The sequence below is a fragment of the Phocoena phocoena genome, chromosome 15 (genome assembly GCF_963924675.1).
Source record: "Phocoena phocoena chromosome 15, mPhoPho1.1, whole genome shotgun sequence".
Classification (NCBI taxonomy): Eukaryota; Metazoa; Chordata; class Mammalia; order Artiodactyla; family Phocoenidae; genus Phocoena; species Phocoena phocoena.
In genome coordinates, this window is record NC_089233.1 from 31999260 (window position 1) to 32020465 (window position 21206).

Below are 21206 nucleotides of genomic sequence, written 5' to 3' on the forward strand. Positions count from 1 at the left end.
CAGTATCACGCCACAGTGAATCCTCAGAAAGCCTGCACAACTCACTACCCACGTTGAGGAAGGAAAAGCACAGGGCTTCCTAAAGTGCCACCCACCCCCCCCCCACACACACCCCAGGGTAAGTCCAGATGCCTGTGTGGCCCAGGCTGGGCTCTCTGCTAGAACTAAGCTGCAAAACAAAACCTGGATCCTGTTTACTAGGGCTCCCTTCTGCCGTGGGTAGGCTCCTGCCCTATGAACCCTTATTTTGAAAAGGAAACGTGATTTCCCCCAGCCACTCAAGCTAACGCCTCCTTCTTGCTAAGGCAAGTGGAAAAAACATTCTCTGCAGATTTGTTGAGAGCAATGAAAGATGCTTAAATGACTGTTTGCTAAAAACTCATCTTCGGTGGCTCTAACCAAGCCTTTCAAGGCTCTTCTGGGGATTAGCTGTTCTAGCTACAGGAGAAGTGATCTCTTGGGGCTTTCTTACCACCTTCTCATGTCAGCAGCCCCAGAGCTGGGCCCCAGTTGCCTATTTTAGTCAAGAGTTATTTCCACTGCCTGTGCCTATGTGTGTAAAGACCTGCCATGGTGTGTTAGAAAGAGCAGTTCAGTGCCTTTGGCATCAGCCAGGTCTGGGTTTGAGTTCTGTGCCCATCACTTACTGATGGTACCACCTGGGGCAATTTTCATCACCCCTGAGTCTCTGTTTTCCTTGTCTGTGAAATGGGGGTAACACTACGTGCCGCTAGGTTTAGAATAATGGACTGAAAGCCTGAATACATTACCCCCGACTATTAATACTTACTCTATTAATAATAACACTTCTGGCATTCATTTCATGATCTCAGAAGATGGAAACACTTGCTACACTCCTGCTCTGATTTAAATCAAAGTCAATAGTGATATAGGTTTCACTTTCAAAGGTTTTCTTTGAAAATGTGGGCACTGCATGTGTGTATGGATATGTTTGGAGGTACAAGGGGATGCTACATTTCTGCTATAACTCTGGAATTCATTAAATTCTGGCATTACGCAAACATTTATTTTCTTGCCAGAGTTCCACAGGGAAGTCCAGTTTGATGGAGAAGACTAAAATAAATGCAGTTTATTTTTCAGGTCAGGGGAGAAATTAGGATTATTGTATTAAAAAATAATCCAGAAGACCCAGATACCCTGGTCAAACTCAAATGTCTATGAGGGCCAGTCCAGGTAGATGGAAAAGGTAAGTTTGGTGAAATACTATAGGGAGTGGTGGCAACTACGGCATACAGTCTTGGGGAACAGCCCATCTTCAACATTCGCACATCATAGCCATGTTTTGTTAGACTTTTCCACTTTTAATCAAAGCCAGGTTATACTGTAAAATCTCCCATTTTTAATTGTAGGCAGTTTATTCCATTGGGAAGCCTGAGGTCTAAATCAAGTCAGCAGGCCAACAATATATAAGCTTTGTCCTAGATCAGGGATTAACACACTTTTTCTATAGAGGGCCAAATAGTAAGTATTTTCAGCTTTGCAGGCCCTGTATCTCTTTACAATTACTCACCTCTGCTGTCGTAAGGTAAAAGCAAAGCAGCCATGGATAATGCATGAATGGATTGGTATGGCTGTCTGCCAAAAAAACTTTATTGACAGAAAGAGGTGGTGGGCCAGAACTGCCCCATTGGTCAGTTTGCCAAGCCTTGGCCTAACTACTTAACGCTGATACTGAAGGCCTGGAAGAGGCGAAGGCTGGAGAGAAGACGGGAAGGCTGGGCTGGCGAGGGGCTCTGGGTCCCGTGGGCAGCTGGATCAGGCAGACTGACAGCCAAGGCTCCGGGGTCCATGCAATGTTTCCTACTCCTCTTTCCAACCTTTGATCAGGTCCCCTCCATTCTTCAATGCCAAGAGTTTCTGGGATTCAAAACTGGAGAAGACTCCCAAATTCAAGGACTAAGCTGCCTTGCCTCCCTCCCGTCCCCAAACGTCCCCCTCCAAGAGTCAAGAAGATTCTCTGGGGCTCGTCCCCCCGGCCTGCCCCACCCCTATCATCTCTTTCTCTTTTGTGAAGCCACCAGATGAGCGTCACCCAGAGACACTGCCTGGAAGCCCAGGCAACTCCTTGCATAATTGCTAACCTGACTCCCACTTGCAAGCCAATTAGAGGGAAAAGGGGGGACGAGACCCACCTCCTGTCATTCGGGTGCTACCGCCACCACCGCTTTTCTTAGTAAAAAGAAAAAAGGTAGTTAATTTCTGCCCCTAAAAAAGGTTAGGGAACAATCTCTTTAAGTTACAGTGTGATAACGTGAAGCAAAGATGCAGAAGTCAAATATAATTTGGGTTATAATTAGTGATTTCCTTGTAGCAAGTTTCTCTAGGAGATCCAGGCTTCCTCTAGTCAGCTTGCCAAGTGGTCTGAAGGTCCCTTTCACTCCGAGGGGCCACTGGATGCCACGGGGGGGGGGGGGGAGGCGGTGATTGGGGGATGGAAGAGTGTGTGTGTGTGTGTGTGTGTGTGTGTGTGTGTGTGTATGTGTGTGTATGCTGTGTGTTTATAAATTGAAGCAGTTTAGACATAAATCCAGAATTATGGGGACAGCGATTATTAAGATACTTGTCTGCTATGATATTATCATGTTTAAAATAGCAGGGTAAAATAAACTATTTCTGATGGGGAAGTCAAACAATGTGGGTTTAGGAATCCACCAGGCCTCTGCTGGCATTTACACTCATCCCTTTATTACTTGTATGGCCTTGGGGCAAGTTATTTAACATCTGTGCTGTTTCCTCACCTGTCATTCTAGCATCACCACATGCATCCCTTGATGGGCTATGGAATGTGACTAAAATTTTCAGCATAGCGTGTGGCTCTTGAGTGAGTTAGGGAGCAGACCCTGGAGGTGGACTGGCTGCCTTTCAATCCCAGCTCTGACCTTAGTGGCTTTGTGATGTGACCTGGGTACTCTCCTTGATTTCTCTATGCCCTGATGTTCTCACCTAGGTAACAAGGGGTTTTAATTATGGTACCTATTTCCTCTGGATGATGTAAGACTCCATCAGATCACGCACAGAAAGCTGGCAGCATCACTGCACTGGGCATCTAACACATGCTCACTACATGCTAGTTACTGTTATCTAGACGTTACTCATACAGGATAGTTGAGTCTTCTTTTTTAATTTTCTTCCTTTCGGCCCCCAAAACTTCTATTTGTTTTTCCCCATCTACCGGTCAAGATGCAGATTTACAGTTCCCCCTTTTAAAAGACCAGGGCAGCCCAAGCTTGTTGAACTGTATTATTTGCAACGACTTCCATGATTTTTTAAAAAAACCTTTTTGCTTCCACAACAAGTCTGCAATACTTAAGGCTTCATATTACCTTGGTCCTGATGGCCTGGTTTGTTTTGGACTGTACTGTCTGCAAGCTTTGGTTTATTGGAGAACAAACTTGCCCATGTAGCTTTGTCTCAAGGACACTGAGATCGCATAAGAGTCAGGTCCTCAAGGCTGGATACATTCTGCTCCTGATATCAGAGGGACGGATTAGTGTCTGCATTGTGTTGACCTTCTCTCCTAAGCCCAAGAGTTAGTTGCAGGGCCCATGAGAGTTTCTGTGGGATCTCCACTCTGCCTGGCTCATCTGCCAGACCCACCCACCTCACAAGGGTCTGGTTACTTTACTATGGGGGGCAGAACCTACCCTTCGACCTTCTGCCCTTCTGGGAGCTTGGGCAGTGACCTGGACCTAGCTCTACATCAAAGGCTATAATGTGGCAATCCGACAGTCTCCATACTCTTCAGGGATGCAAAGGTGGAAACCCAGACTCCCTAGTTAGAGTGTTTGGACCCAAGAGCAATTGGGACTAGAGCCGCTTGGAATACGTAACAGTACTGAATGAGCACAGCCCCATCAGCACAGCCACCAGGATCTGCAGGAGAGAACTAGATAAAATAAAGACTCTTTGTAGAATTCTGGAAGCCTTTCTGAATGTAGGGCCCACTATTGGCTGAAACCTCTGGCTAGGAACCAAAACGGCATATCAAAGAGAAATGAAGCCTTAAATCATATAGCTTGACTCGCTCCTATAGTCAGGGTCAGTGCCCTTTGACCATTTTAATGCAGAGATAAGCCTAAGTAAGTGAATTTTGAAAGCTACTACAGAATCCAGGAGACGGAGAGGAAAAAAAGCATGGTCATAGCCAGTAGGATGCAGAGGGAGGGGCATGGTGCAGTGGAAATTTTCTTATAGGACGTCCCTGTTCTGGTTTCTGCTGTGATATTCGCTGTGTGACTCAGGCAGATCCCTTTCCCTCTCTGAACCTTGGCATTATTTGTAAAGAAAGCATGTAGACCAGATGGTCGCTTCCAGCTCTAGCATTCTATGCATCTCTGCACTGTCATGCTCAAGCATCCAAGCTGCCTTTTTTATAAACCTGGAATAGGGTCTCACTCAAAGGATTCAAGTTCCTAATTTCACCTCTTATTTTAAAAATAGTGGGAGGGAGACACAAGAGGGAGGAGATATGGGGATATATGTATATGTATAGCTGATTCATTTTGTTATACAGCAGAAACTAACACACCATTGTAAAGCAATTATACTCCAATAAAGATGTTTAAAAAATAAATAAATAAACGAAGTTTCAAAGACTAAGTCGGGGGTTATAAACTCAGTATCTTCAGAGGCTGGGCAAACAAAAATAAGTGAAACAGGAGCGAACAGGAAAGCACATAAAAATCCAAAATGCTGCTTGCTCTTGAAAAAAAATCAAGATATTGTAATGCTGGGTCAGCAATCCAATATGGCTGTGATTGGATGGACTGACAGGGAACCGCCTTTGGATGGACCATGTGCCCTCAAGACTGCCAACAGGGCCTCCATCAAGGGGTCACAAAGCATCATGCCTAGGGTTTTATCATTCCTATATTAATGGGGAAAATTAATTATTTCTTTTACCTATGTCTCCATCATAAACTAATCTCTTTCAAATACGTATGTTACTTGCCTGGACCTGAAAGTATTTGGGTTTCAGCCCGTAACTTATGTAATCACCTTACATCTGTACAATGAGGAGACTGGAATAGGTGGTTCCCTCCAGCTCTAACACTCCAAGGGTCTAGCTGAAGCCCCCAGGAACCCTCAGTTAACGAAGCACAGCCAACTTCTTTCTCCTGCCTAAAATCCAAATACAGCAGAGACTCTGTAGGAATTCACTTTCAACTTGCAAAATATATGGCCAGGAATTAAGGGCATGACCTGGTGGTTGGCTAATGAGGGATTCAAATACTGCCCACAGAACAGATTAACGTCTGAATCTAGATTCATTTAAAAACAAACAAACAAAAGCAATGAAACCACCTCATGAGGCCCATGAGCTGTGCAAAGGTTCTTCAACACCTAACCAGTCGTTTGTGTAGCTCGTAGACAGCCCACTTCATCTTCGAATTACCTGATCATTATCCCAACACTTCACAATGACACTGTGCTAACACTTGCTCAAAGACTAACACCTTAATCAAGGATACAGACTGCTTAGTCATACTGAGAAGGTAAAACTGATGACAATGTATATAGGTATGAATAAGCACAAAACACCAAGTTTATCATTCAGACAAAGTCACGATGTAACGTTTCCAGTGACTTAAGACTTCCAATGGAAATATGACAGTGAAATCCCGCTAAGAAAACTGAATAGGTCTGATCTCTCCTCATTCAGCCAAAGCAAGATGGCTTCAGCCTTACGGACAAAACTTCAGTCATAGAGCCCTTTAATAAATCCTAACCTTGCTCTTCATGACCTAGACTTAGGTCAATGACTTGCTTGTACCAATCAGCCGAACTCAGGTGTGAGTGACTGAAAACTATTTGTATGGAAATCATCACATACAAGAATTCCTTTTAAATAAGTGTGGGGATTTGGGTCTTCATTTCCCCCTTAACACAGAAAATGTCACAATTCTTAGGATGGATTTACTGTCCTGAAAAACATTTAGAATGAAGAATTCAGGACAGAGGAGAATGCTGTGATTTCCCACTGGGAATGATGTAATTATTTCCTAATTATAATGGTTCATATGGTAGAACGTTTACTGTGTGCCCATCTCTGTGCCAAGCCCTTCATTGGCATTATCTCATTAGGATGTCACAGCCTCACATACACAGAGGGAAACAGTGAGGCTCAGAGAGGTTCCATCACATGCCAGTGGTCCCAGCCCGGGTCAGAACTGGGATAGGAACTCCCAGCTCTGTAACATGATGCTTCACTGCTTCTCCTGGTAACACCTAAGGGTATTTATTTTTCCAGAGCCATTTTTCCTGACCTGTCATGAGAACCTTCAATTCTCCCAGAATCCAAGGCTGTAGCCTGGTCCTACAAAGGGACTTGGGTCTCTGATGCTCACAGCTTTAGAATTATCCTAAGCTGGGCTCAATGGTGTCTCCTGGGCCACCAGGACGCGGCACTCTTTGGTCAACAGAGGCTCTGGAACAGTAAAATGGCCCTGGAATTGGGTAACACAGGCCTTCAATTCATCCTGAAAACCACAGACCATTTATTCTAAAGCAAAGACAGGAGGCAAAGGCATTAATACTCGGCCTCACGAGGGAACAAGAAGCAGTACCTGTGTCCTTAAAGTAAACGTGAACCTTAGGAGAGCAGAACTGATATTGACAAAACAGCTCAGCTACACTGTCATCTGAAAAGACAATTTTGAAGCCACTGAAACATATTATTGGAGTTTGCTCAAGGCACTGGTCTCAAACAAGAGAGCATGCTAAGCCTGTAATATTGCACATGCTTGGGTCTGCCGGGGCCCTTCCCAGGGTGAAATGAGGAATTCCCAGGCAAAGCATTCTTTTCTACCACATCTCTGGATGCACAGAAGAGCCCAGAGTATGTGCCCAGGCCTGCCTGGGGGTGCCTTCTGGGCTTCGAGTCCTGAAGAGTTTTGATCTTGAGTCTGCCACACCTGGTTTGGAGCCCTGGTTTCTACCTGTTAGCTACAATGACCTTCAGGAAGTTACTTGCCTCAGGTTTTTCAACTGTAACATGGTGATGACAATGCCTCTTAACATACTTTTCTTTTTTCTTCTTTTTCTTTTGGTGATGGAGAGTCAAGATGACTTGAGATTGTGCATGTAAAATGATTACAACATAGCCTGACGTTCAACGAGCGAAATTTGTTATTTCTGAGACTGTGATTCTCTGTCTCCTGTTTTGATGTAGCTACTTACCCTATTTTTAGATTGGCATCCCTCAGTGATTTTGCCAAACTTTAAATGTAAGCAGGGGATGCCAAAGTCCTCCGACAGGAAGAAGGACTCTCTGGTGCTTTACAATTTGTCTCTGATGACTGTTTCGAAGGGAAGAGGAAGGGTGTTTGGAGAAGGGCAGGGCCACTGTGGAGGAAGGGAACAGTAGGACTATAAGAGCAGAGAGGTCAAACAACCAGCCCAAGCGCCTTCAGCTTGGAAATGTTAAAGAGAGGGGCGAACCCTGACACACCCAGATTCCAGGTTCTTAGCTGACCTGCTTCTTTAAATTGGAGAGCAGGCTGAAGGACCCAGCCTTGGGGCAAGTTCTAGATTGTTCGCTCTGGTCCCAGGCACTGGTCATCTGAGCTGCTGGCCAGGAGAACTTGTAGGGAAGAGCCTGGAGATTGAAGAAAGTCTAGACTTTGACACTGGCCACATCTGGTGAGGGTCTCTACTCTGCCATCACAACTCCTCCAAACTCCACGACATCTTGAACCACTTGGTCCCTCAGTGTAAAATGGGGAACGCTAATATCATGTAAAAGGTTTGGTGAGAGGATAAAATGAGATGAGAGATTGAAAGAGCACTTAGCAGGGTCTGTGACCACAGCAGGCCTCAATCAATGGCAGCAGCCTTTCCTTTTCTTTTCCCTGACCAGGCAGCTCTCAAGTTACTTTCTTCTGTTAGAGAGGGGCTGTCTCCAGCCCAGCATACACAGGTGGAACGGCTGTGAGCTGAGTTGGGTGGCGTGTTATGCTAGCCAAGGCTGTGGGCAGCAGGCCTTCTCGGGACTGTCTGTGGGCTGTACATGGGCTCTCTGGAGGGTAATGTCTACATTTAAACCCATGTACCTTTAACCACTCACACAGAGACACTGGAGGTAGACAGCAATATTTGTACTCAGCTGCTCACTACAGCCTGACTGGGAATAATGACACTGCAAGATGAACCCCAGAAAGAACCTAAATTCCATCAGTGGGAGACCTCTGTATGTAAGATGGCAGACAAATATGCAAAAGCATGCAAAGCGTGATACAGAATGACCTCCCAGATATAAAAGGTGCCAAAGTGGGTGCTTAGTAGATTTAAATCCTGTCCTTTTGGGAATGGAACTAGTTAGAAGTTAGAAGATGTAAAGATTGCATTAGAGACAGAGAGAGATAAACTAGAGATAGAGGGAGAAATAGACAAGCAGGCTGCTATAAACCGAGTGTTTGTATTCCCCCAAAATTCATATGTTGAAATCCTAGCCCCCAAGGTGATGGCATTTGGAAGTGGGGGCCTTTGGGAGATGATCAGGTCATGAGGGTGGAGCCCTGATTAATGGGATTAGTGCCCCAGAGAGCTCCCTCACTCTTTCCACTATGTGAGGACACAGCAATGAGACAGCCCTCTATGAACCAGGAAGTGGGTTCTCACCAGACACCAAATCTGCTGGTGCCACAATCTTGGACTTCCCAGCCTCAAAACTGTGAGAAATAAGTATCTGTTGTTTATAAGCCAGCCGATTTATAATATTTTTGTTATAGCAGCCTGAACGGACTAAGACATATGCTTGTGTTTGCATAAAGCATTTCTGGTAGAACTGGCGACTCTTGTTTCTGAGAAAATTTTAGTTTTCATTATATACACTTTCTAGTGTGTGACTCTTTGAAACCACAAACCTGAATTGCAATAATAATAATAATAATAATGGCTAGTTAACTAAAAGGAATGCATTGAGAAATTTCCCCATACCTTAGCGGCACAATTGGCTTCCAAAGCAGAGCCAGTATGTAAATGGTTAAGAAGAGGAAGTCGCCACCAGGCCGTGTCTTATCTTCTTAAAGGTATTAATGAAAACTGGAGACACAGTCAGCACTCCGGTTGGAAGCACTGAAGATCAAGAAGAACTTGGCTCCTTAAAGAGCTCCTCTCTCTGTCAACATAGCCCAGAGCTCAGGGACCAAGCTCTAAAACTCGCATTGTTTCTCCCATCAGATCCTGGAGCTGGTGGGAGACTTTTAGACAGACTGCAGAGGTGATAAAAATAGAAGTTAAGTTGCTATTGGAGATACATGGAGAATTCACCACTTGCAAATCTCTAATTATAATATGTCAAGAGTAAAATACCTTGTCAGGAGCAGTATCTGATATAATACAGCATTGGCTCTGTCAGCACAGTGATCCATGATGTGTTTGGAGGCCCACATTAAATAGACAATCAGCAGAAAAATGTCCTGCAGGGACTCATCTCAGCCCTTGGGGAACTGAAAGGATGACCTGGTAGGTCTTTTCTCTCTGTACTTTCCTCAGCTCTGGCTGGGAGCTCTGGGTGTATTCTGCTTCCCTTTTACAGATCCTGCACTTTGTGTTAAATCATGTGCATATATTAGATGTTCTTGGAGCCTACCAGATGGATGGATCTTTTCTCTTACCCCAAACTACTCTGTTTTTCAAAGAAATGATGGTCCCTCCAGTGGCCTCAGACCGGCATTAAGCACATATCTGTGCATATCTGTCAAAGGACAGTTAGAGTTGTTTCAGGTACAACTCTACCCTGTGGGGAATAAATCAGGTGTATAACACAGGGCCATGTTTTCCGGGGTTGGGAGAACCATGGCTCTGACCCACTTTGAGGTTAAGTGAAGAGAAGGTGCCCCCGGTAAATACACAAGGATGCAGAGACAGTTTGAAGAAACTTGTCATAGACTGTGTTCTGCTCAGTCAGGTCAGGGAACTACAACTCAAAAGTAGGTCACAGACAACAGAAACATCTTTCCTTTTGGCAGAAGAGAGAAAAGCACAGGCATGTAATTGTAGCAGAAAACAAGATGGCACCTTTTAGGATGCCTGCTCTTTCCCCACACCAGCTAAGAGTATATGTCCTAAGACTTCCTTCAGGATCAGCCACAAAACCCCTCCTGCTTCACCTTATCATGGTCCTCTTTCCTTGAAGACTTCCTGTAAGCAGTATGTGCCACCCAAACATTGCTGGAAGAGACAAAGTCACCGGATAATCAGCCTCACCACAAACTCACACTCCCCAAAGTCAGAGAGGTGCCTCCTGCCCTTCAAAAACCCTAGAATTGTATGAGCCAGATTCCTGGCAGGTCTGCTCAATTTCAGGAATCATTCTGTTGCTTCTAAATCCCTTCCTTTCTCACACTCTGTCAGTTGATAGTGAGCATGAAGGTAGTATAGAGGGACCTCCTCAGGTCATCTCTGACCTCAAGATTTATCTGTTTCCTCACACATTTATTCTTCATTATTGCTATGGTCTGAATGTTTATGTCCCCCATTCACTGCCCCAGACTCACATGTTGGAATCCTAAAGCCCCATGTGATGATGTTAGGAGGTGGAGCTTTGGGGAGGTGATTAGGTCATGAGGGTGTAGCCCTTATGAATAGCATTAGTGCCCTCATAAAAGAGATCCTACAGAGCCCCCTTACTCCTCCCACCATGTGCAAAGGCAAAGGCTCTGAACCAGGAATAGGACCCTCACCTGACCATCTGGTACCCTGATCTTAGACTTCCAGCATCCAGAATTGTGAGCAATAAATTTCTGCTGTTTAGAAGCCAGTCTGTGGTGTTTTGTTACAGCAGCCAGAATGGACCATGACACTTCTCTTCTGTTTCAAAATTGAAATGTTTTCAAATATTCATGGGAGCCCTTACTTGTAATGTTAGCCATTTTTTTTGTGGCCCCAAATGGAAAACAACTCAAATGCCCATCCACAGGTAAATGGATCAACAAATTGTGGCACAGTCTACGTAATGGTATGCAAAGAGTAGGCTACTGATGCATGCCACGAGATGGATGAATCTGTGAACCATGATGCTAAGTGACTGAAGCCAGAAAACAAAGAGCATGCGATGTTTGATGTCACTGACAGAAAATTCTAGAAACTGAAAACTAAGCTATAGGAGCCAATCAGTTGGTTCCTGGGAATGAGACAGAGGTGGAAAGGGAAGATTGCAGAGGGGTACATGTATCTTTTCGAGTTATAGTTTTTCCTGGATATGTGCTCAGGAGTGGGATCACTGGATCATATGGTAACTCTGTTTTGTAAGGAATCTCCATACTGTTATATATAATATACAATGGAACATTACTCAGCCATAAAAAAGAATGAAATAATAATGCCATTTGCAGCAAGATGGATGGACCTAGACATTATCATACTAAGTGAAGTAAATCAGACAGAGAAAGACAAATATTATACCATATCATATCACTTACATATGTGGAATCTAAAAAAAAATGATACAAATGAACTTATTTACAAAAACAGAAATAGACTCACAGTCAAAGAAAACAAACGTACGGTTACCAAAGGAAAAGGGGGGGGGTGAGAAATTAGGAGTTTGGGATGGAAAGATACAAACTACTCAAACCACTATATATAAAATGATAAAGAATATAAATACATAAAACCGAATCACTTTGCTGTACACCTGAAACTAACATGTTGTAAATAAACTATACTTCAATATAAACAAACAGACAAACAAACAATATAGTGGTTTCCAGGTTACAAAAAAAAAAAAACTTTGGGATGATGGACATGTCTGTTATCTTGAGAGTGGCAGTGGTTCCACAGTTATGTACGTATGTCAATACTCATCAAACTGCACACTTTAAATATGCACAGTTTGTTGTATGTCATTTATATGTCAATAGAGCTGCAAAAAATAAAGTATTTCTTCTCCTTTCCCAGACTACCTATTGTATCTGTGTACCCTTGGTCATATTCCTTCCTATTTCCTCTAAAATACTTGGTCACTTTCTTTCTTGAGTCATCATTCCCTATCTCTTCTTCCTTGTCCTCCCCATCGCAATTCTCTGCGGTGTAAACAGTGAATCAAAATCCACTCTCCTACAAACTGCTTTCTCTGAGATCTGTGCTCTTCCAATGCTATCTTTTCTTTTTCCTCTTCCCTCCAAATGTTTACAATGGTACTGTACATACCCACTCTGATAGTTCCCATTTATTCTTCAATTCCTGGCCCCCTGGCATCTCTCCCCAGTACTCTACTAAGGCTACTTTCTCCTGGGTCTTCAGTGATGTCCACACCGCCAGCTTCAATAATGTCTTCTCAGTTCACACCTGCCAGGCTGACGTGACAACACTCTCCTGGTTCAATCCCCCATCTGGGTACCCTCTTTACATCTCATTCAATAGCTCTTTTTCTTCCAAACCTCACCACCTATGAGTTCTCCAGTGATCAGTCCTTGACCTTCTCTCCATTCCCTACACTCAACAAATGAATCAATTCAGGCCTGTCCATACAAATGGATCACCGTACTACCTTTGATGCTGACCGGTTGCTGTCTGTTAAATAACTTTCACGAGAAGTCCCAAAGGCACCTTACCATTGACTCCGGTGGAACCATCCTTGGTCTATGTATTTGGGAATGGGGCTCCCCAGTGGCCCCATGGCTGAGACATCCATTCTCTGCTTCAGCCACTGAACCGCGCAAACCAGAGAGAGAGTGATTCCCAGGCTTGCTTGTACCGACTAATCCAAGAGTCTTTCACTGGGAATCTGGTGTGATGTCAAGAGCCTGAACTTGAAGGACTATCACACAGAAGTGGAGAATGATGAGCAAGAGGAAGAAGAGGCAGAGATGGATGCAGCTGGAACCTAATAGATGCACGCCAAGAACTAAGCTGTGTCTAAAGCCAGCACTTGTCTGGAATTTTTTGTTTTATAAGCCGATACATTCCCTACTGAGTTTTCCGTTACAGCAACAAGAAGCCTACGAAATAATACTGCTTCATCAGTGATTTTGAGGTAGATCTCTTAGAAAGTGTTTTCTTCCACGATCATCATAATACACTAAAGCCTTGGAAATCCATGCTCTAGAACTTGCGACATTATGACAAGTAACAGAACACATATCCTACACTCTCTAGTGGACCAAAACCTCTCTAAGGGAGGGAGCCTGTCTCCTCATCATTTCACCTCCTGTAGTGTCTGGGGCCCTGTGGACATCCAATATGCAATTTAAATGTAATCGTGTTGATCTCTGGAGAGTTCTTTTTGTGAGAAAAGGATGTTGAGCTTCTCTACTCCCCAGCTGGATTAAGATTTCCTTTAAGGTAGGTACAATTAACCCTTTCTTTCAAAATGTCATTTTTTAAACTTTTCTGGCTTAAACTCTTTTCAATGGCTTCCCATAGCTTTCAACATGGAACCCACTAGGCCTGCGGGATACGATCCCTGCTGGCTGCCCCCATTTTATCCTTTGCCATTGCCAAACTGTCTTCATATGCCCTAGACGTACTGCCTTTTTTTTAGTTCTTTGAATAAGCCCAGCTCTTTCCAACCTTGGAACCTTTGACCTTGGTATTCCTTTTGCCTGGATGCTTTGTCTTTTCCCCTTAAATATCATGTCCTTGAAGAAATGTTCCCAGACTACTCATTTACAAGTGGTACCTCTGATCTTTTTTTAGCCTCCCATAGCACCTGTTTTCTCCTTAAGAGCGCGTATCACAATGTGTGTTTATACAGCTATTTTATTGCTACATGTTTATTCTCTGTCTCTGGCACTAAGTTACAAGAGAGAAAGGACCATTTATGTTTGGTTCAACCACATCATCAAGTATGAGTCCTGGCCCGAGTAGATGCTTAATAAATATTTGTGAGTGAATGAATGAAACTTCCACAGCAGTTTGTATGGTTGGTCCATGTTGAGGCTTAATAAATGATGTCTGATGGGACCTTTTTTAGTCCTAAAATAACCTTCTCAAGCCCTAACACCATTGATTATGACAAAACAACCAGCATACAAATAAACAACTCCATCACTAGGTAGTCAACACAACAACAATAAACACCTACTAAATCCACAAACCCGTTTAATGAACCCATCCCTAAGTTACAGCAGCCAAATACTAAAAAGGCAATAGCAGCATTATTGACAACAGCCAAGAGGCAGAAACAACCCAAATGCCCAACAACGGATGGATGGATAAACAAGATAGGATCTATCCATATCATGGAATGGTATTCAGTCATATAAAAACAATGAAGTACTGATCCATGCTCCAGCATGGATAAACCTTGAAAACATTCTGTTAAGCAAAAGACAGACACAAAATGACATATATGGTATGATCTCATTTGGGGGAAAAATACAGAATAGGCAAATCCAGACAGAAATAAAGCAGACGGGTGGTTCCCAGGGTCTGGCGGGAGGGAGGAATGGAGGACGTCTGCCTAATGGATACTGGATTTCCTTTTGGGGTGATGGAAATGTCTAGGACTATATAATGCTGATGGCTGCACTACATTGTGAATGTACTTAATGCCACCGAATTGTACACGATTAAATGGTTAAAACAGTAAATTTTATATGTATTTTGGCACAATAAATAAGGGAGGACAAGCAATAGAAAAAATTTTAATTTACATTATTTTGAAAAATCTCCAAACCTAACCTGCAAATCAGTGAGGTACCAGGTAGCAAAGCTAGTCAATGGTTGCTTTGGCTACAAGAAATATATCATGCTTCAAACCAATAAACTTCTTCGCAAATACCAGTTTCTCAGAGGGCAGAAGAAACAGGCCCAATTGCCTTGCACCTATAAAGTGTTCTGGACTAGAGGCTGGATGTGTCCAGGCTTCTAAAGAATTCCACAGAACAAGTTTTCCTAAGTGTACATATACCTCTTAGAGTATGCACAGTGTGTGGTTATTTTAGGTGGTACATAAATAAACATTGTGTAATCTTCATCGTTATTTTTGTTTAGGGTGGTTGTCCTTTATGGAGAGCCGGCAATACTAGTTTCTATTGATGGTGGTGATAAACGGTTTCTTTTCAGTTTGTTTGCTCGTTTTCAATCCATTTCATCCATTCATATGCAATAAATCTGACTTTTTGGTGCATAGAGGTGTGTCACCTCCACCATCAAAATGCAGAACAGTCCTGCAAAATTCACTTCTGCTGCCCCTTGGCGGCCTAGGCCACCCACACCCCCGGGGGCTCTGAAATATAAACGATGTTAGGGACTCAAGCCACAACATGGGTGAATTTCCAACGAATTTGGCTAGGGAGGGCTGGGGTGGGTATGGGGAGTGGCTACAATGGGCAGGAGATTCATTCTGGGGGTGATGGAAATATTCCTAGACTGTAGCAATGGTTGCACAATTCTGTAAATACAATAATAATCGGTGAGTTGTCCACCTCGAATAGGTGAATTTTATTGTATGTAAATGGTATCTCCATAAAGCCATTAAAAAAAAAGATTATATTGTCACAATCTCATAATCATAGTGTATGATTCCCCTCAGATGACATAATTCCAGAAAAAGCAAAACTATAGAAGCAGAAAGGAGATAAACGATTCCCTTCACAAATACACGCGGTTCATGGAAAATGTGTTGATTTAAATCAGTGCCAGGAGAAGACGCACGTAGGTAAGGTGAACTAGGCGGGGCTGGGATGACAAGGATGAGCTTAGGGGTAGCTTTGCGGGAGAGAGCCTCCACCCCCCAACCCCGACCAGTTGCACGGCGGTGCGCCCCGCTGTCATTCCCGGAACGCTGGGGTCCCAGCGCGCCCCCGGAGGCCAGTGCGCACTTACTGTGGCGGTGCCCGAGACGGTGTGCGCGCTCGTGTCCGCTGCGCTCTGCTCCGAGTGCGACTGCGCGGCAGGGTACAGGTTTAACGTGTGCTCGGGAACGGTGGTCTGGCCCGTGTACTCTGGCGCGGGGTGGGGATGAGGGGCCGTGTATTCCGCGGGGATGCCGTTCTGAGGGGGGGCAAACTGGGCCGAAGCGTAAGGCTGAGCCATTGTGTCAGGGGCAGCTGCTGCTTCCTGATTACCCTGGAAAATCAGAAAGAGAGAGAGGGAGTGAAAACCATGAGTGGGCACCAAGCAGAAACTTTCCCCCTGAGGCACAAGGACAACTGCTCCCCGGCCAGTTGGTGGGTTTCAGCACGGTTGCCAAGAGCCTGACATGGATACATCCCACTCAATCTTCACCGGACCCTATAAGGAAACAGTAAGCATTGTAGATAGAGCCCCATTGTACAGATGCAGAAATCGAGGCTCTGAAGGGTTGAAGACCCTTTCCCAATCATCCAGCCCAACAGCCACACGCTGTGAGGGCATGCGCTCTCCTGGATTGGGTTGTTCTGGCAGATCTTTCTAATTTCATTCCCGCTTGGGGACCTGTGAGCATGTAGTTGTCGCTGGTGACAGCAGAGCCTTGATTTGATACTTAAAATGCCAAGACCGATTAAATTGCACGTGTGTGTTCCTGAGAGGAGAGACAATTCATGTAAGCATTTGAATTTAATCAACATTTTATGTGATTTGGCTCACATAATGGGACGGGGGTGGTGGTCCTTGCAATGGTCACAGCGTGTGTGTGTGTGTGTGTGTGTGTGTGTGTGTGTTTGATGTTCCCAGTGCCAACATGAAGCAGCTGATGAAAATTCAGTGTCTAATTTGGACAAAGATGGCCTTCTGTGATTGTCTCATTTTAAGTATCTCTGCAAAATGCTGGACTTAATTCTTAGCCTCATTAATCAATGCCTACTCCCATTCCCTGACTTATTATTTTTTTTATAAGCAGAGTATTATGTAACAATTCGCCCTTCACATCTAGGCAAAACATGCAGTGTGATACTTATAGGCAAACCAAAAGAATAAAAAAAGAATTCAAATGCTTCCATTTCAGGAAGCATCTCTCTCTCTCTCCACCTGGACTCCCATAACTTTACTACCCTACACACACACACACACACACACACACACACACACAAGGCATCAGGGACTGTAACCCAAAGGTCTAAATTTTCCACGGTCTTAAGAAGAAATGGGATTGCGCAGTCAGAAAGAGGAGAGAGAGAGAGAGAGAGAGAGAGAGAGAGAGAGAGAAAGCTTAGCAATTAAGCACACCAAATAGCTGCCTCTCCCATTGTCTGTGGTCAATTAGATGTGACTTCAGCCCTCCTATAACGATACCAGGGCAAAAGTGTCAGAACTGCTCACATCTCCTGGGTTCCCGCCACCAACATTTGAGAGCTTCTTCAGCCAAAGCAACTTGAGTGCAGCGAAAACCATTATGCCAGAGAGGGGAAAAGTTTATTCTCAGAGCCGTGCAAGGAGCTGGTGCATTTGTTTAGAAGGAACCTTAACTGGAAGGTTAAAGATGACACTTGGAAGAGAACAACACTTAGGATAAGTTTAAAACATTTTACAAGTGAAAACACTCCCCTCAGGCCCTTTCCTCCCCCAGACTAATTTCTCCAAATGTCTGTGCCATAGGAAGCAAAAATAAACAGCCGTTTCTTTCTTGGCAACGTGTTTTCATAGCACTTGGGGCTGAACGGGTCTGTCTGTGCTGGGGTTGCATCGACCGGCGTGGAAGGCTAACCGCGTCCGTCCTTGGGAAATCACATTTACTGTCATTGTTCACTCCTCTTCCAGGACAAGCCCGGTTTCCTTTTAGGGGCCACTTTCACTCCCAGTCCCCACATTGTGCAGATGTGGCTGGGCCCGCCTCTGGTTACCTCTAGATGTGGTCATGTTACCCTGCCTGGCTAACCAGAGGGCTCCACTCTTAACGGTCACAGTGACTTGGGCTTATGCCCATCTACCTAACCCCTAGCAACTCCAGTGAGGCTTAATCCTGGGACTTGGCTGGAGTTTGGGGAGGAAGTTCTTTCACTTCGATGACTGGCAGCTGGAAAAATAATGTTAAGCCTAGAGCTGCCAAGAACTGCCTCTTGAAGGGAGCCTCCCTAAAGCAGAAGCCAACGCAGAGGAAAACGGAGCCCAGAAATGGAGAAACGGATCAACTGAGTCCTGCTGACATCATTTGAAGTCTTGGATCCAGCTTTTCCTGCAGTGAGTAACACTGCTGTTTAAGTTCCATGAGTCAGTAAATGTCTTATTTAGTGTAAGCCCGCCTTTCCGTTACTTGCAACCGAAAATGTCTTGACTAATACCAGAAAAAATCCTCTTCTGTATATGAGCTGACTAGCGTTCTTCTCTTCTACAGGGCTGCTCAAGGAATACATCCTTGTGCACAGAAAAGTCCGTACAGATGCTACTTCTTTCTGGCTGACAAGAAACCCTAGAAACTTTGGGACCTTGAGAACGCTCCAAAGAGAAAATCACCGGGACAGATTCCACTTCTGCCCAAAGGTCCGTTTCAGCCTCCCCTACCTCCCACCTCGCTTGTCTCTGAATTGAAAGACAGACTTGTGAAAACTCCAGGGGCGCATGAAATGATCACAGGATCAATGGTAGAGAGAGATGGTCATAAAAGACAAAGCTTTCCTTTCTCCACCTTCAGTAGAAACACTTTCACGGGTACATATATGCCCACATGGCCTTTCCTCACTGCAAAACAGTCTCAGGAGGAGTGAACCAATCCTACAAGCTGCAAAACAGCAACAGCTCCTTGCTAGGATCTGACCTCTCTCTGTACTGGAGCGGGAAGGGCTGCCCTCAGGAAGCTTGTGGTCTCTCCATCCTCTCGACACCATCCTGTTCACTGCCTCCTCTGCTTGGGAATTCCTCCCCTACCCCCTTCCCTGGCTAGCCTTCCTTGGCTTCTCTTTGAGGTCCCAGATCAAGAGCTTGCCAGCAAGTCTTCCTTGACACTTAAACCACATCAGTTGCCTGCCCTCTACACTGCAGCTTGTGGTCACCTCCCACGTAACTCCAGGTACCGCTATCACCTGCTGATTAGCCTGTGAGCGTCCTGAGGGTGGGAGACTGTGTCACATTCTCTGTTCCACCTCCAGGGTTCAGCAGCACGCTGGCTGCAAAGTCAACATACACCGGTGTTTGCTAAGTGAATGCATGCTTGGCTAGTGGACTCTGGGCTCTGTCAGGCTTCACTGGCAACAGGATGGGGGTGGGGGGATGGGAGAGGGATCAGCAAACGAACCCTGGAAGAAATCTGGCCTGTGACTTGTTTTTGTAAATAAAGTTTTATTGGGACACAACCATGGTCACTGTGCTCTGATGGCAGAGTTGAGTTGCTCTGACAGAGACCATATAGCCCACAAAGTCTACACTATTTATCTATCTGGCCCTTTGCAGGAAAAGTTTTCTAATCATTGTGGCAGAGTTATCATGAAATATGGGGACATCAGTTAAGATGCAGGAGGGAGGAGATATGGTGATATATGTATATGTATAGTTGATTCACTTTGTTTTAAAGCAGAAACTAACACCAGTGTAAAGCAATTAAACTCCAATAAAGATGTTAAAAAAAAAAAAAAAACAGCTGTTGTTGCACAGATAGTTTGGGCAGGAAATACAGTTGGTGGTGAAGTAGGGAGGGAAAGGGGGTGCCTTCTACCTAAACCAAGGAGGGGGTGGCTCAGCCAGACCTTAAGGATGGTGGAAGAAAGGTGCAGTAGCACTTTTTCAGAATGTGCTTTCCATCACCAGGTCTCTGCATTGTATACACACGTGCTTCAAACTCAGCAGAAGTGGGCTTGTGCGAAGACCTATGATGGCTTCAGACTTCTGTGTTCCATCTGAAAGGCATCCTCTTCTCCAAACCAGAACTCAGAAAACAAACTGAGTGACACTCAGACCTAGTGGGCACCAGGCACAGTGCTGCATGCTTTGCATCAGGAGTCCTTAAGCAGGGTGACTGATCCCCAGGAGACATTAGGCAATGACCAGAGACACTTTTGTTTGTCACAACTGAGTAGGAAGGGATACCACCAGCATCTAGTGGGTGGAAGCCAGAGCTGCAGCTAGACATCCTACAGTGTACAGGACGGCGCCCCCTCCACAACCAAGGATTATCTGGCCCAAAGGTTAATAGTGCCAAGGTCTAGACTCTCTGCTTTGCATGCACTGCATCTCTGATCCCACTTTATTTTGTTGTGAAGGATACTGTAGCCCAGAGCTGGTAAATAATATTACCAGGTTGCAGTCACAAGTACCTCTGAGGGAAGCCAAGAGCTGAACCAGAGCCCGGGTTTATCCCACGCCAAGGTGTCCCTCATCTGGAAAGAAGATCTCTGGTGGGGAGATGCGTTTCCAATTTTAAATAAATAAACTGCTCTCTGTCATGTATACCATGACCCTGAGACCTGTTTTCCACCTGGTGGCAGGTTACACCCTGTGGGGAAGTCAGGTGCTAGGGTATTTGATTCAAAGAGGCAAGGGTTCCAGTAGCCAGACTGGGGGAGGCGAGGGGTAACCCTTGGTGTGTTAGAGCAGCAGCCTGGGAAACTTCTGCCACCTCAAGCCCAAAGCCTGGCTTCCGAAGGCTCTGAGGCTACAAGGGCCAAGGGCAAGGGCCACCACTGGAGCCAGGGCAAACCACCAACCTCTACCAAAACTTATGCCATTCTGGCAAACCACGGGTGCCCACCTCTTAGAGATGATGTCCATGGTAGCCAGGGAACCTCCAGGTAGCATTCAAGTCCATAGAACTTGGGATGCACTCCCATTCCTGGAGTTCTCAAACAGATGTTGGTGGGACCCCACACGGTTACTTATTAATACTGACAGTCATTCCAGAGGAACCCTAATTAATATTCCCGACATTTGCACTTTGGGCTAATTACAGCTAATATTTAATTAAGATCACTGTACTTCCTACGGAATTATTTTTCACCTTCAAAGGGCTTCGGAGATGTCTTTCTTTCCTCCCTAGTGATGTTCCTGGATACTCAGCTTGGCTAAAATGGATTTTCTGGAAAAACATATTCACATTATGGGCCCCTTTTCCACTCCAGGTCAAGGTAAATCTCGGGCACGTGAACAAGCTCCTGCTGGAAGGCTGAAGCCAATTTCACACTGGTGGCAGTGACAGGCAACAGTTATTTGGAGCATTCTGGTTAGACGTTCCCTCATTTGCAGAAGCTGCCTTCTTTCTTCTACTCTGATGCCCACCCACACTTTTCCCTAAATAAGGGCAACGATCACAGAGATTCTGATATTTACTGAGTCAGGGTGCTTGTGGCTGTTCTGAGTTGATGGGGAGGGTGATTCTGCTTTGCATGTAG

General features: G+C 44.9%; 1 protein-coding gene across 11 annotated transcripts in view; it reads right to left on the reverse strand.

The window, feature by feature from the left end:
* The window catches only part of RBFOX1 (RNA binding fox-1 homolog 1), a 1090293-nt gene that overhangs the window by 165946 nt on the left and 903141 nt on the right, over positions 1–21206 (reverse strand). For 10 of the 11 annotated variants that reach the window (XM_065891840.1, XM_065891842.1, XM_065891838.1 and 7 more), the window contains one exon: positions 15796–16038. In XM_065891840.1, the coding sequence (XP_065747912.1) occupies positions 15796–16038 (243 nt within the window). Of the gene's footprint in view, positions 1–15789; positions 16039–21206 lie in introns of those variants that run through there. The other variant, XM_065891843.1, reaches the window with a different exon arrangement.